A 14769-nucleotide genomic window follows, 5' to 3' on the forward strand; every position below is an offset into this window, starting at 1 on the left:
TGTAATGTATAATTTTGATGACGCTAATGTTTTAGGTTATAAAGTATTTGACCAATCAAGTGTTGCGTTTAATATCACGTGAGGCGGAACGAATGTCATCCGGAACTTTTGTACTGCACTCGGTGTAAAATGTTTGTTACACTCGATGATGGTTGGCGTTTAACAAACTTTTCAACGTGATGCATGTTTTAGTACGGTAATTATTAGTTTTAATCTTAATTTTAACACGATGCTCGGACTAAAAAGCAGTAAACACGTCGCCGAAGTCACAGTTCGGCTATTAAAACGGGTAACGTATATGCTAGTTTATTTTTTCTTCATTTTGTACGTTAGAAAAGACGTAAATACAACAAACAGTTACCGGACTTGATTTGAAATACTTTGCAGGTGTATAAAATTCCTTGGAAATGCACACCTTTGCGAACTCTAGTGGATATGTGGCCACAGTTCACGAAACCTGAGGTGAGGAATCAAATCGTTATATAAGTACGTGTATATTTATAGACGCATTTCCACAGAGGCCAATTTCTAGCAAAAAAAAACAATCTATTCTTAAAGAATCAAATCTTGTGTTTATTTTCTTTGAGCGGCTAAATACATGGTTTTTTTATTTTAAAAAAAATGCAAGTTTGAGAATTGAGTTTTGTGAGAATCTGTCGCAAGATAAAACGTTTTAGACTTTATATAACTTTTTTTATAGTATTCATAAAGGTATAAATGACGTTTTTTTTATCCTAGCCATATTTTGGAGCGTTGTTTTAGGTGGTGCGCCCTCTTGTGGTCTGGCGCACTTGCACTTGTTTTTCTTGCATTTCTTAAATTTGAGTGGTTTTACATTCAGCTGTCAATTTCCTATTGAATTTGCATTGCTTTTTATAAGTTTTTTTCAGTGGTTACATTTTTCTTCAATTTGTTTATTATTACAAAGTATTCAGAGGGCGCTTTGTATAGTTTAAAAGATAAAACTAGTAGGTAAAAAAAACTTGAAAAAATTAATTAATAAATAAACTTAAAACTTTAACACTAGTTTCAAATATTTCCTTTATACTTTGATTCTTTCGACTGCATTTTTCATTTTTAATTGTATTTCAGCTGATGTCAGAGTTGAGCAAGAGTTCGGTGCTGATCAGGCGGCGTCACAAAGTGGAGCAAACGTTGGAAGTCATGCGCCGGGAGGGCGCCGCCAACCTGCATGTACGTCAAATAGACGCGCGCGGATGTTTCTGTAGTCGTGACGTGCAAATGTGCTTTATTCCAGGTTATTTCTGACTTTGACATGACGCTGACCAGATTTACTCACAATGGCGAAAGAGTTCCAACATCTCACAGTAAGAAATATGACCGAACTCTTGTTGAAATGCAATAACTATATTTTGCATTTTAGCTTTTTTCTCACTTCAGTTGTTGCTTTTTAAAAAAAAAAAATGTAGATATTCTGGACAGCAGGCTTTTGGTGGATGAAGAATGTGGTGAAAAGGTACCAAACCAAACTAGATGTTGTTGCTCTTTTAGTGTTTGCATCTTTAAAATAAATGTTCATTTCTGCAGTTTTATTCTCATATATTAATAGAAGTAAAATATTTTAATGTTGAGTTGAAGTACTTTTTATGTCTTTTCTAGGGCATAAAACAAGTTGATTAATGCATAATAGATTTAGAAAATAATTGTCTGAAAACCTTAAGCTGACCAGTCTTTTTTTATTACAGCTAAAATAGAAATGTAGATGTAAAGTAAATAATAGTAAATGTTGTTAATATGAATTAACATTGTATAAAGAGGTTTGCTATTCTCAGAACATCTAAACCACAGGTGTCAAAGTGGCGGCCCGGGGGCCAAATCTGGCCCGCCGCATCATTTTGTGCGGCCCAAGAAAGTAAATCACGTGTGCCGACTTTCTGTTTTAGGATCAAATTAAAATGAAGAGTATAGATGTATATTAAATTTCCTGATTTTTTCCCCCTTTTAAATCAATAATTGTAATTTTTAATCCATTTTTTCTGTGTTTTTAGTTCAAAAATCATTTTTTAAAATGTAAAAAAAAAAGAGCTCAAAATTCAGTTCTTATAATCCTTTTTTTTTTTTTAATCTAAATATTATATCTAAAATGGTGCGGCCCACGTGAAATCGAGTTGACGTTAATGCGGCCCGCGAACCAACTCGAGTCTGACAACCTTGATCTAAACTAAAACATTTTTTAATTTTTTGTCTCAATGTTTGCGTTTGTCATAATTGTTCTCATTTTAAATACATACATCTTTTAATATTTTTCGTCTCTGGGAATAATTTCTCAATCTAACCACTTGTGATGGCAAAAGCAGACCAGTGTACTATTTCTTGTTTGCTTTCAGATGAGGGAGCTGTTTCATACTTACTATCCCATTGAGATCGAGCCCAGCCTAAGCGTCCAGGAGAAGATTCCCTTCATGGTGGAATGGTAGGAAACGGTACTCGGACGTTTGGTCGCCGGACTTTTGGTCGCCCGGAAGGTTATTGATAATTACCATTTAAAATCGTTGCTCAAATTCCCTAAATACAAACTGTGAATTACTATTTAGTCATACTTAATGCCCTAGTAATTATTAGGCTAAAGAAAAGCTCCAAATTTCCCGGACTTGTATTGTTTTTTTGTTGGAGAACTTGTTAAGACCCTGACTGACGTCGCTTCTTAAAGGGACAACGCATGTACATACAAACTCTTATACACTCACACGTCGGCTCAGTAAAACTGCTCAGGGCCATTGTTGGCTTTTATTGATGCGTAGACCGTGTTGTTTTACCTTGTTTGGTCGCCGGACGTTTGCGTCCAAGCGACCAAACATCCGGTCACGGTAGGAAACGGATTCAAAGCGGACTTGACGGCGATCGATGTCTGATCTATTTCCATTCCCTGTTGCTGCCAACCATACTGAAACGTGCACCTGCGCAGGTGGACTAAAGTTCACCACCTGCTGGTGGGGCAGAAGATTCGAAAGGAGCTTCTGGCTCCCGCCGTCAAGGAGGTCATCTCCGTGGCCCCCATGCTCAGGTACCGCTTAAACCACCCCGGCCGGCGTTCCCGCTGTTTTTTAAGACGCTCCGCCCGACGTCTCCAGGTCCGGCCACTCGGAGTTCTTCTCGCAGCTGGCCCGCCACCGCGTCCCCCTCCTCATCTTCTCCGGCGGCGTCGGGGACGTGTTGGAGGAAGTGATGCGGCAGCACGGCATCCTCCACGCCAACGTTGGGGTCATCGCCAACTACATGGACTTCGACGGCGCCGTGAGTTGAAGTCCCGCCGTTATGGGCGGCGCCAGACGGGGTGACGAGCCAGGGCCCCTCCCTCAGGGCGTCCTGAGGGCCTTCAAGGGCGACCTGATCCACACGTTGAACAAGCGAGAGGCCGCCCGGGCGCACGTGGCACGCTTCCCCGAAGTGGGGGCGCGACGCAGCGTGCTGCTGCTGGGCGACAACCTGGGCGACCTCCACATGGCGGCCGGCGTGCCCGAGCCTCGCCGCCTCCTCACCGTGGGCTTCCTCAACGACCGGGTGGACGCCAGGAGGCAGTCGTACTTGAAGGCTTTTGACGTGGTGGTGCTGGCACAAGACGAAACCATGGACGTCCCCAACGCCGTCCTCAGATACGTCATGGCGTCCCAAGGCAACGACGGAGAGTAACGAGATGTGGGTGGGCATTTATTTATTTATTTATTTGGGGTTGGGGTGGCAAGCATTACTATACATAGTCTTTTTTTGGGGGGAAAAAAAATTGGCACATTGGGACTAATTCAGTCCCAATGTTGCCGGACAGAATAAAAACTGTACGATAAAGAGTAAAAGTATACACTTTATTTCAACATATACTGCAAATATCTTTGTTTTTAATACAGCATCCGTTGAATGACACATCACTCCCGTATTTTTCAAATGAGCCGTGAGGTTCGCACACTTAACGGTGCATAAAAGTCCATTTTTGTGTTCTGAGAACAGCCAGGGAATCTTTGAGTGGAAGTTGTCAGATTGTCCAAGGCACATCAATGTTTCAAGAACAAAAGGAGAAGTAGCACAACCTTTTTTTTCTTCCTCAGAGTGCAGCAGCAGCAGCAGCAAAGGCAAATTCCTGAAAAAAGATTTGGTTTGTAGTAGAGTTAAAGTAAGTACCAACACACTAGGTTTCCCCACCCGCCTCTGGGATAGGGTCAGGGTTCAAATGCCAAACTACAGTGGGCCAAGTGGCCCAGTGGATAGAGCATTGGCCTCTGAGATCTGGAGTCCTGGGTTCGAATCCCGATTGCGCCACCTTTTCTCTGTCTCCTTGTGCCCTAAAGTCATGTCAAGTTTTTTTTTTTTAAAGGGTTGAATTGGAGTGGGTTTGGTGGCCCAGTGGTTAGAGTGCCAGTCTTTGACAACTGGAATCCTGGGTTCAAATCCTGCTTGTCAAATGACAATGTCATATTTTTTTACTATAACTATTAGGTCCTCTGCTGGCTGAGTGGTAAGAGCATTAGCCTCTGAGATGCATGGTCCTGGGTTTCGAAGCAGTTTTCGACTTGGTCCGTTTCGAGTCAAAAACGGAGCAAAACGAAAAGACTCGGGCGTTAGGACCCAGCGGCCACCGAAAAAAAGAGGCAGAAAAACTGCCTCTTTTCTTCGGTGGCCGCTGGGTCCTAACGCCCGAGTCTTTTCGTTTTGCTCCGTTTTCGACTCGAAACAAACCAATAAATAAAACGTCGGGCTTTAGGACCCGGGGGCCACCGAACAGATGGAGCATTATACAACTCGAAACGGACCAATAGGTAACAAAACCAGGCAGCCACCGAACAGAGAAAGCAGTTTTCGACTTGGTCCGTTTCGAGTCAAAAACGGAACAAAACGAAAAGACTCGGGCGTTAGGACCCAGCGGCCACCGAAGAAAAGAGGCAGTTTTTCTGCCTCTTTTGTTCGGTGGCCGCTGGGTCCTAACGCCCGAGTCTTTTCGTTTTGCTCCGTTTTCGACTCGAAACAAACCAATAAATAAAACGTCGGGCTTTAGGACCCGGGGGGCACCGAACAGAGGGAGCATTATACAACTCGAAACGGACCAATAGGTAACAAAACCAGGCCGCCACCGAACAGAGAAAGCAGTTTTCGACTTGGTCCGTTTCGAGTCAAAAACGGAGCAAAACGAAAAGACTCGGGCGTTAGGACCCAGCGGCCACCGAAAAAAAGAGGCAGAAAAACTGCCTCTTTTGTTCGGTGGCCGCTGGGTCCTAACGCCCGAGTCTTTTCGTTTTGCTCCGTTTTTGACTCGAAACAAACCACTAAATAAAACGTCGGGCTTTAGGACCCGGGGGCCACCGAACAGAGGGAGCATTTTACAACTTGAAACGGACCAATAAGTAACAAAACCAGGCGGCCACCGAACAGAGAAAGCAGTTTTCAACTTGAATCGGACCAATTTAAAAAAAACCCAAAACTAGTCGGGCTTTAGGACCCGGCGGATGCTCGAAACTTTCGAGCTGTTGCCGGGTCCTAGTTATTGGTCCGTTTCCTTCCTATAACAACGTCATCACGTCGTCGTCACGCTATCGTCACGCCACTGCTGCTTCCTGTTTGGTGGCCCGACCCTTTACTTACTGGTCCGTTTCGAGCTGTGATTCAGCGCTCGTGTAAAAACCTTATCATTTTCCGGTTAACAGTTACTGATACTCAGTCTTATTCAGCTCATAAATTGGCAGATACGTGTTTATATTTGTTTTTGTTCATTAAAACAGACAATTAAATGTTTCAAGCATATAAAGTGGAGAAAATGTCAATCATTTCTAAATGTAAAAAAATGCCTTACTATACATGGTAGTCTTTTATAGGGAAGGCTTGCATTCAATGTTAAAATCTTTATTTTAACATTATCCAAATCATTTGACTATCGTTACTTTAACCCGTGTTTGTTCTCACCCTCCCAAAAATGCCACTTAAGGAAAGTACGGTAAAAGTTAGGTCAGGTCTCACAGGTGACGTTTTCAGAGGCCTTTGTTGAAGTAGACGCGCTGCACGCCGTCGCCGTATTTGCACGTGATGGACTGGCGGAGTTCTGGCTCCAACTTGGATACCGCAATGGAACTACAATGCAGGAGAACCACACTAAGAGGCTTTTCAGCAAATTCAACAGGATTGCTACATATACACCACCTGGATTTCTAATTAAATATTTCCTGGCATTCGACTTTGGACTCAAGTGTGTTTTTTTTTTATCACCATCAGACGTCCAATCCATTTGAAGTGGAGGGTTAGCAGCATATTTTTTTTCAGTATGTTTCTAAACTCAAATTTGATTGTATAAGTTTAGGATTTGCCAATTTTTTGTTGTATATCGCAGTGTTTTTAAGACTATTATTCTCACGGGCTTGGGTATTGCCCCCATTCTTTGATTTTGGGATCGCCTACCACCCTGCCACTTCATCATGATGGATGGGTACGCCACTTACCATCTCTGCGGGAAGATGGAGCACGCTGCCGGTACCATGAAGATCAAACTGTTTGGAGACAAAGTTGTGAGCGACGCACTCCAAACGCCGTCATCCCGCCGGACGTGGTACTTACAACACGCCCACCATCATCACTTGAATGGGCCCGTGGAGGTACGTGATTCTCTGCCCCCCCAAAAAACACCAACAGTGTCAGACTTACTAACACAGGGGAACAACTTGGAGAACTACAAAACCAACCTGCATGAATTTGTATTTTTCCAGGCGCTGCATGACAATCGGCAGGATGACTGGAGGAGATGGACGGAGAGACGGTCAAGTGGGCGTATTGTGCAAATCAACTTGGATTTGAACCTTTTTTTTTAGTCACGTACTCATTCCCGGCGCGGCCATGGTGATCCGAGAGACCACCACCTGCGTGATGCCTTTCACCGCCGCTTTCTGCGCAGGCCAATCCATTCCGTTGGGGCGTCAACATTTACAAAAAAAAAACGTCTCACCTGCGAGTGGCCCAGCTTGTTGCCGTTCTCGTCGGTGACGGCGATGCCGTTCATGATTTCCCTGCGAAGACACGTTTTAGTTGGAAGTGTACTAAAAGTGCTGGGATGGCTGCAAAGGAATCAAATAAAATATGATCTCCACTTACTGTTGCCTCATCATGGGAATGTTGACGCAGTTGGCCGCCGCCACGGCGGCGAACGGCACCCATCGCGCCACCAGCGGCGGCGCTCTCTACGGGGAGGGGTGTCGGAGCATCACGTGCGGTCGAGGTGCGAGGCCGCACGAGTCGAGCGTACCTTGGTGTAGAGATTGAGTCCCACCGCCGTGGCTAATGCCGTGCTCGTGGCCGTCACGTAGGCGATGCCGATCTGCCTGAGGAGACGCACCAAGATGATGTCATTCGTACAGTGTCACTAAAGCAGCCATAGATAGTTTTTTAAAAGAAAAAAGCCTTACTATACTATTTCATTTTTAAAGAATAAAGCCTTACTATACTATGTCGTTTTTCTTAAGAAAAAAGTCTTACTTTACTATGTCGTTTTTTAAGAAAAAAAGCCTTACTATACTATGTCGTTTTTTCAAGAAAAAAGCCTTACTATATATACTATGTCGTTATTCAAGAAAAAAACCCTTACTATATTATGTCGTTTTTTAAGAAAAAAAGCCTTACTATACTATGTCGTTTTTCAAGAAAAGAAGCCTTACTATACTATGTCGTTTTTTAAAGAAAAAAGCCTTACTATACTATGTCGTTTTTTCAAGAAAAAAGCCTTACTATACTATGTCGTCATTCAAGAAAAAAACCTTACTATACTATGTCGTTTTTTAAGAAAAAAACCCTTACTATACTATGTCGTTTTTTAAGAAAAAAAGCCTTACTATACTATGTCGTTTTTTCAAGAAAAAAGCCTTACTATATATACTATGTCGTTATTCAAGAAAAAAGCCTTACTATACTATGTCGTTTTTTAAGAAAAAAAGCCTTACTATACTATGTCGTTTTTTAAGAAAAAAAGCCTTACTATACTATGTCGTTTTTTAAGAAAAAAGCCTTACTATACTATGTCGTTTTTCTTAAGAAAAAAGCCTTACTATACTATGTCGTTTTTTAAGAAAAAAAACCTTACTATACTATGTCGTTTTTTAAGAAAAAAAGCCTTACTATACTATGTCGTTTTTTAAGAAAAAAAGCCTTACTATACTGTGTCGTTTTTTAAGAAAAAAGCCTTACTATACTATGTCGTTTTTTAAGAAAAAAGCCTTACTATACTATGTCGTTTTTCTTAAGAAAAAAGCCTTACTTTACTGTCGTTTTTTAAGAAAAAAAGCCTTACTATACTATGTCGTTTTTCTTAAGAAAAAAGCCTTACTTTACTATGTCGTTTTTTAAGAAAAAAAGCCTTACTATACTATGTCGTTTTTTCAAGAAAAAAGCCTTACTATATATACTATGTCGTTATTCAAGAAAAAAAGCCTTACTATACTATGTCGTTTTTTAAGAAAAAAGCCTTACTATATATACTATGTCGTTATTCAAGAAAAAAAGCCTTACTATACTATGTCGTTTTTTAAGAAAAAAAGCCTTACTATACTATGTCGTTTTTTAAAAGAAAAAAGCCTTATGTTACTATTACTCGTTTTTTAAGAAACATAGTATAGTAAGGCTTTTTTTCTTTAAAAACGACATAGTATAGTAATGCTTTTTTTTCTTAAAAAACGACATAGTATAGTAAGGCTTTTTTCTTAAAAAAACGACATAGTAAAGTAAGGCTTTTTTCTTAAGAAAAACGACATAGTAAAGTAAGGCTTTTTTTCTTAAAAAACGACATAGTATAGTAAGGCTTTTTTTCTTGAATAACGACATAGTATATATAGTAAGGTTTTTTTCTTGAAAAAAACGACATAGTATAGTAAGGCTTTTTTTCTTAAAAAACGACATAGTAAAGTAAGGCTTTTTTCTTAAGAAAAACGACATAGTATAGTAAGGCTTTTTTCTTAAAAAACGACATAGTATAGTAAGGCTTTTTTCTTAAAAAAACGACATAGTATAGTAAGGCTTTTTTTCTTAAAAAACGACATAGTATAGTAAGGCTTCTTTTCTTAAAAAACGACATAGTAAAGTAAGGTTTTTTTCTTAAAAAAACGACATAGTATAGTAAGGCTTTTTTTCTTAAAAAACGACATAGTATAGTAAGGCTTTTTTTCTTGAATAACGACATAGTATATATAGTAAGGTTTTTTTCTTGAAAAAACGACATAGTATAGTAAGGCTTTTTTTCTTAAAAAACAACATAGTAAAGTAAGGCTTTTTTCTTAAGAAAAACGACATAGTATAGTAAGGCTTTTTTCTTAAAAAATGACATAGTAAAGTAAGGCTTTTTTCTTAAAAAAACGACATAGTATAGTAAGGCTTTTTTTCTTAAAAAACGACATAGTATAGTAAGGCTTTTTTCTTGAATAACGACATAGTATATATAGTAAGGTTTTTTTCTTGAAAAAACGACATAGTATAGTAAGGCTTTTTTTCTTAAAAAACAACATAGTAAAGTAAGGCTTTTTTCTTAAGAAAAACGACATAGTATAGTAAGGCTTTTTTCATAAAAAACGACATAGTATAGTAAGGCTTTTTTCTTTAAAAAAAAACGACATAGTATAGTAAGACTTTTTTTCTTTAAAAAAACGACATAGTTTATATTCATAGAAAAAAATAAAGTGGAGCTCAGTCAGCTCTTACTTGGGAGTGATGGGCGAGGCGGCGTTCCGGTTGGTGTAGTTGACCAAGGCGTTGAAGGACTGGTTGACCCACTGCCAGAACACCACGGCGGGCACCGTCCTGGAAAGACGCCACACCGATCAGACGGGGGAGGCCACGCTGGAGTTGAGACCTTAGTGCATTGGCCCTTGTCGTGAATCTACCTGTAGAACTGAAGCATGCAGCCGGTGATGGCCATGCCGCCGGGGACCTGGAAGGACATGCGACCGATGATGTTCATGCGGTCGCCCGTGTCGGGGTGGAAAGCCGAGTCGTAAAGCTTCTTGGCGTAGTGGAGTTGTTCCTCGCTGGTTCCGGGTGGAACGGAACCCGCCCTGGAACAGAAAAACATGCAGGATTCCACATTTTAGTCTTCTCTTCCACTGGGGAATCCATTTTGCTTTTCTTTTTTTCAAAGACTGGGAGAAGATGACGAAACAGCCGTTTGCAAAATCAGCTAAACTTTTGACCCGAGGTGTGTACTTTCAAGCCGCAAATATTTGGACAACCTGGAAAACACGTTAACTCTTCTTAAACTTTTAAAATGTGCACTTATAAAGTCCATACATGAATATTTTGCCTTATATGGCATATTAGCTAAACTTATTTTCTTACATTTCGATGAGCAAATTGTTATTCAAATGATTTTCAAAGTCAAAACAGAATTTGAGTTTTGAAGTTTGAGTTTGAGTTTATTATTAGACACCTGCAGCATTCCACCAAGGCTTTGGCTTCGTCCAAGCGGGAGTCCGGCAGCAGCGCCGTCCGCCAGTCGGTGATGTTGAAGAAGTGCTTGAGCCGCCCCACGAAGGTGGTCTGGTCCCATCGCGGGGCGTCGATGTCGAACGTGGGGTTCAGCGCCATGGCGGAGGTTGTCCAAAGGCTGGAGACCTACCCAAAAAAAAGACTGCCATTACATTCCTGCACACAGCTGGCTCACATATTGGACTACGAGTGAAGTTCAGTTCTAAACAGTCATTCAAAAAGTCCTAAGGTGGAAATGTGGCCTTTGCCACCTCTACCACAAATCACTAACCAAGCCCCAACTAGAAATAATTGACAACAAGAAGAAAAATAACACCATATCTTAACAATTATTCACATGAGGACTTACTTATTCAATACTGTGGATAGTGGTCTTTTCTAAAAGATCTTTGTTAAGCCTAACCTGGTTCACTCCGGATTTGTTTATTTTCAAATGTGGGCCTGCAAGACTCAAAAGTCAATATTGTGCTTGACACTTTATTGACTTTTAAAAATAAGTCTGAGAGACCCCTGCAGCACATTGACTTGCACAAAGTAGGTCAAACGTACATTTTGTTTTAGCTTAAAATGTTCAGACTTGTACGCATGATGTTGCTGTATGCATACCTTAAAAACAGTAATAACCGCTATTAAACTCAGAAGAGAAGCGCCCTAGTGTACAAATGAAGCTTGACAAACTGGATCTACAAGCCAGAACGCCCGTGGACGGATCCACGCCGTCCTTAGAAGCCCCACGGGTCGAAAGAGCATTTATTGCATATTCGTAAAATACACGAGCATCATTTTAATCATGTGTGTTTGTGCGTGGAACAGATTTGGACAGGGATGATGTGTCATATACGAAAGAAAATATGTCCGTGGACTGATATACAACTCGTGTCTCGTGTTTCGGGCGAGCCGAGCCACGACAAACGAGGTAAAGAAGACATTAATAGCTTTTATGCTTATTATTGTACACAAAACAATACTTTACTCACCTTTATGTTCCGCCGCCGCCTTTAAATAAATTACTACCAGGTGCAAAAGAGGAAAGGCAAGGAACCTTGCACGTGGCAAGCTCTCCGCCAATGGCGTGTCGGGGCAGCTCCCCCCGACGCATTATTGGGTGGGTCCTAACGCCGTCGACTCTGTGTTGCCTTGATTCCACTAGAAAATTCGATACAAAGCATCGTCGTGTTAACATAGAATCAAATAAAGTATCCATGAAGAATTCAATATAACTCAACAAAATTAAATATAAAACAAATAAGTTTGGACTGAGCCAGCTGGTGGAGAAAATTCATGAAACATTTGAATTCCGAGTGTCAATAAAGTAACATTTCGCGAGACTAACTACGAGATATGGTTGTGATTGATGGAACCCGGAAGTGGGTAAGTGTAGACATGCACGTCAAAAATGTATGACATCTGATGGGCGCTGCGACGCTACAAGGACAAGGGTGGTCGATTGTCGGCCATCTTTTGTCGGGGTCGTTCAATGAATACAATAGTAAAGTTACCAAAGTAAGCGTGTTATTTGAAATAGCAATAAATGGCTAAAATTTCAAATGATTTTTTTAAATAAACGTAAAAGGTGCATTAGTTTTCCAAGGTATGAAAATACCTAATACGCATTTACAACATACAAAAATAAACATTTCAGCAAAAATATACGTGCAAAAACAACTAGCCAAAAATAGACAGTGAACACAACAGAATAAATTATAATTTTTACTACACGTTATTTTTTTTTAATTTACGGATTTCTTGGAACAACAACGTCGTTATAATACTTTTTAAAGTGTCGATTAAGCATTTTAGCGGCTTAAGTAACCCATTCGCGTGCGTGGCTGTGCGGACGACGTCATCCTCCTTAGTAACCCTCGGCGGCGGCGTCTCCACGACAGAAGACAACAAGATGGTGAGTGGCCCTAAATTGATCGCGATTAGACGATAACGGAGAGAAAAATGATTTTCAAATGCGCTCTTACGTAGACCACGTTACCAAGTTTATCTTCAGTGGGAAAATCGCATTGTTGCATTACAGTTGGCACGGACGACTCGAATTAGCTTAGCAAATTAGCCGCATTTACCATCTCTCGGGCCCAAATCCAGCTGGTGAAGATACACAAGCCCACCACGTTAAATCCTGATCAAAGTCCTCGCTTCTATTGACCGTTATGTTTGTTAGATGAAGAAGTAGCGGTTTGCCCGTTTGCCTCGGGATTTTAAGGAGCGGGGTTCGAATCTTGGCTGCAGCCTTCCTTGCGTGGAGCATAAAAAATGAAACAATTGACTAAAATATACATGTCATAATTCAAACAAAACAAATAGAAATGGCTGAAAATGCGTTGTGGGTAATTTTGCACCATTTCACTGTTTTCATCTAAGATAAATAATCCACAATGGATGTAGATGTGAGTGTAAATTAATGATTAATTTGTGTTTCCAGGGCTTGCTGTCAATCCTGCGCAAGCTAAAGAGCACCCCTGACCAAGAGGTCAGGATACTGCTGTTGGGATTGGACAACGGCGGAAAAACCACCTTGCTCAAGCAGTTGGCATCCGAGGACATCAGCCACATCACCCCCACTCAAGTGAGCTCCATTTGCCACCGCTGTGCATACGACACGTTCCCCTAAAGGCAACCTCTTCCAGGGCTTCAACATCAAGAGCGTCCAGTCGCAAGGTTTCAAGCTCAACGTTTGGGACATTGGCGGCCAGAGGAAGATCAGGCCTTACTGGAGGAACTACTTTGAAAACACCGACATGCTCGTAAGCTCCACTTGCCGTCAAAGCGCATCGCCGTTCGGGTTTTCACTCGTCGTGCATTTGCAGATTTATGTCATCGACAGCGCCGACAGGAAGAGATTTGAGGAGACGGGTCAGGTGAGTCGCCCTTTTCGACAGTCTGGTCTGGTGTAGTTTTGTTAGGCTGTAGTTCTAGTATAATAGTGTGAAAAGATGACAATTAAGCTTGAATTGTTTGGGCTTTTCAGGAGCTGGCCGAGCTGCTGGACGAAGAGAAGCTGAGTGGCGTCCCCGTACTCATCTTCGCCAACAAGCAGGACCTGCTGACGGCGGCGCCGGCCTCCGAGATCGCCGAGGGCCTCAACTTGCACACCATCCGCGACCGCGTCTGGCAGATCCAGTCGTGTTCCGCCCTCACCGGCGAGGGAATCCAGGTCAGACCGACCGAGCGTCCTTACCATCCTCCTCGCTCTTTTCGGCTTCTCCTTCTGACTTTACATCCATTCCTCTCCACCTGCAGGAAGGCATGAACTGGGTGTGCAAGAGCGTCAACTCCAAGAAGAAGTAGCCCGGACAGTCTTGTCAGGACGCACAAAACCCCCCAAAAAACGGCCTCCTGAACCGTCAACAATTTTGAATGTAAGTGCAGACCACCAATCCAAAATGGAGTTTTTAAGGCAACAATTTAGAACAGCGAAACTAAAAGAAAGACAGTGACCACCTTCCAATGCTCACCCGGCTTTTAACATTTTTGCAAATTCAATCATTGGACACCGTACGACATCAACGCCAGCCAATGAATGAGCAAATTTGACATCCGTCGCCGTCAATGGCGGATAACTTAACCACGTTAGCGTTCCTATTGAACCCTGACTCGTTGTCATTCCAGTTTAACATGAGTTCTTTGTATTTTTTTGGTTTTATTTATGCCTAAATGGAGTAGTGTGCTTTGCAAATGACTAAAATCAATACTGTACATGTTATATATATACATAAAAAAAGAAATGTAATGGCTTAGAAGTTTGAAAACTACTGTAAATAGCGCCAGAGCTCTGCCGTGTCGCTGTTTTGTGCGCCTTGCTGGCTCGGCTCCGTTTTCTAGTTCCCGTATCCCCAGATTTTTTTTCGGGGCCGCTTGTGCCGGTTTTTCGGGATCCGGTCCTTTTGATATTCTCCTCTCAGCGCAAGAGTGGAGTACTGGATGTGAATAAAATATGGAAAAGTTGAAGTGTGTGTGATTTCTGACCTCAAGTAGAGTTAGCAGGTGTGCTCAGCAGCTGTTGATGGCAGCAGGGCGGGCGGCCTGAGGGAAAAAAATGTTTTGTTTCCAGAGAAACATTAGGATTTTAGGACTTAAGGTTTGCAGCTAGAGTCCAAAAATGAAGGCTTTTATTCCTGAAATTGAAGGAGTACATTTTTGTTAGTCATCAAAACATGCTCCGCTGTAATTAGATAAGTATCCAAGTATATTTCAGTAAAAAGTCTGGAAAATATTCAACTTACCTACACCCAAAGAAAAAATTAAACTATACTTAAATTTTTGTTTTTAATCTCCCATTTTACAATTGTAATGTATTCTTCAATT

General features: G+C 41.4%; 3 protein-coding genes across 5 annotated transcripts; 2 read left to right on the forward strand and 1 right to left on the reverse strand.

Moving 5' to 3' along the window:
- Positions 1-110: 110 nt before the first annotated feature.
- Positions 111-4404, forward strand: LOC144093217 (7-methylguanosine phosphate-specific 5'-nucleotidase-like). Of its 3 annotated transcripts, none has more exons than XM_077626558.1 (10): positions 111-289; positions 388-462; positions 1093-1194; positions 1259-1328; positions 1431-1477; positions 2349-2434; positions 2927-3025; positions 3093-3255; positions 3322-3661; positions 4062-4404. In XM_077626558.1, the coding sequence occupies exons 1-9, from the start codon at positions 230-232 to the stop codon at positions 3649-3651; spliced, it is 1032 nt and encodes a 343-aa protein (XP_077482684.1). In that variant the 5' UTR covers positions 111-229; the 3' UTR covers positions 3652-3661; positions 4062-4404. The 3 variants fall into 3 exon arrangements, with proteins under 3 accessions (XP_077482684.1, XP_077482683.1, XP_077482685.1); XM_077626557.1 differs by having other exon boundaries at positions 3322-3657; XM_077626559.1 differs by having other exon boundaries at positions 148-294; positions 3322-3657.
- sfxn2 (sideroflexin 2) lies at positions 3803-12645 on the reverse strand. Its single transcript, XM_077626560.1, has 14 exons — positions 12528-12645; positions 11433-11601; positions 10397-10581; positions 9855-10025; positions 9673-9771; positions 7235-7310; positions 7084-7169; positions 6938-6998; positions 6812-6878; positions 6678-6727; positions 6553-6602; positions 6438-6485; positions 5962-6072; positions 3803-4093 (listed from the first exon to the last, which is right to left on the reverse strand). The coding sequence occupies exons 3-13, from the start codon at positions 10552-10554 to the stop codon at positions 5973-5975; spliced, it is 966 nt and encodes a 321-aa protein (XP_077482686.1). The 5' UTR covers positions 10555-10581; positions 11433-11601; positions 12528-12645; the 3' UTR covers positions 3803-4093; positions 5962-5972.
- Positions 12207-14412, forward strand: arl3b (ADP ribosylation factor like GTPase 3b). Its single transcript, XM_077626562.1, has 6 exons — positions 12207-12355; positions 12887-13030; positions 13092-13208; positions 13272-13322; positions 13433-13618; positions 13705-14412. Exons 1-6 carry the CDS (start codon positions 12353-12355, stop codon positions 13750-13752), a joined length of 549 nt encoding a protein of 182 aa, XP_077482688.1. The 5' UTR covers positions 12207-12352; the 3' UTR covers positions 13753-14412.
- The last annotated feature ends 357 nt before the right edge of the window (positions 14413-14769 follow it).

The sequence above is a fragment of the Stigmatopora argus genome, chromosome 18 (genome assembly GCF_051989625.1).
Source record: "Stigmatopora argus isolate UIUO_Sarg chromosome 18, RoL_Sarg_1.0, whole genome shotgun sequence".
In the NCBI taxonomy this organism is placed as follows: Eukaryota; Metazoa; Chordata; class Actinopteri; order Syngnathiformes; family Syngnathidae; genus Stigmatopora; species Stigmatopora argus.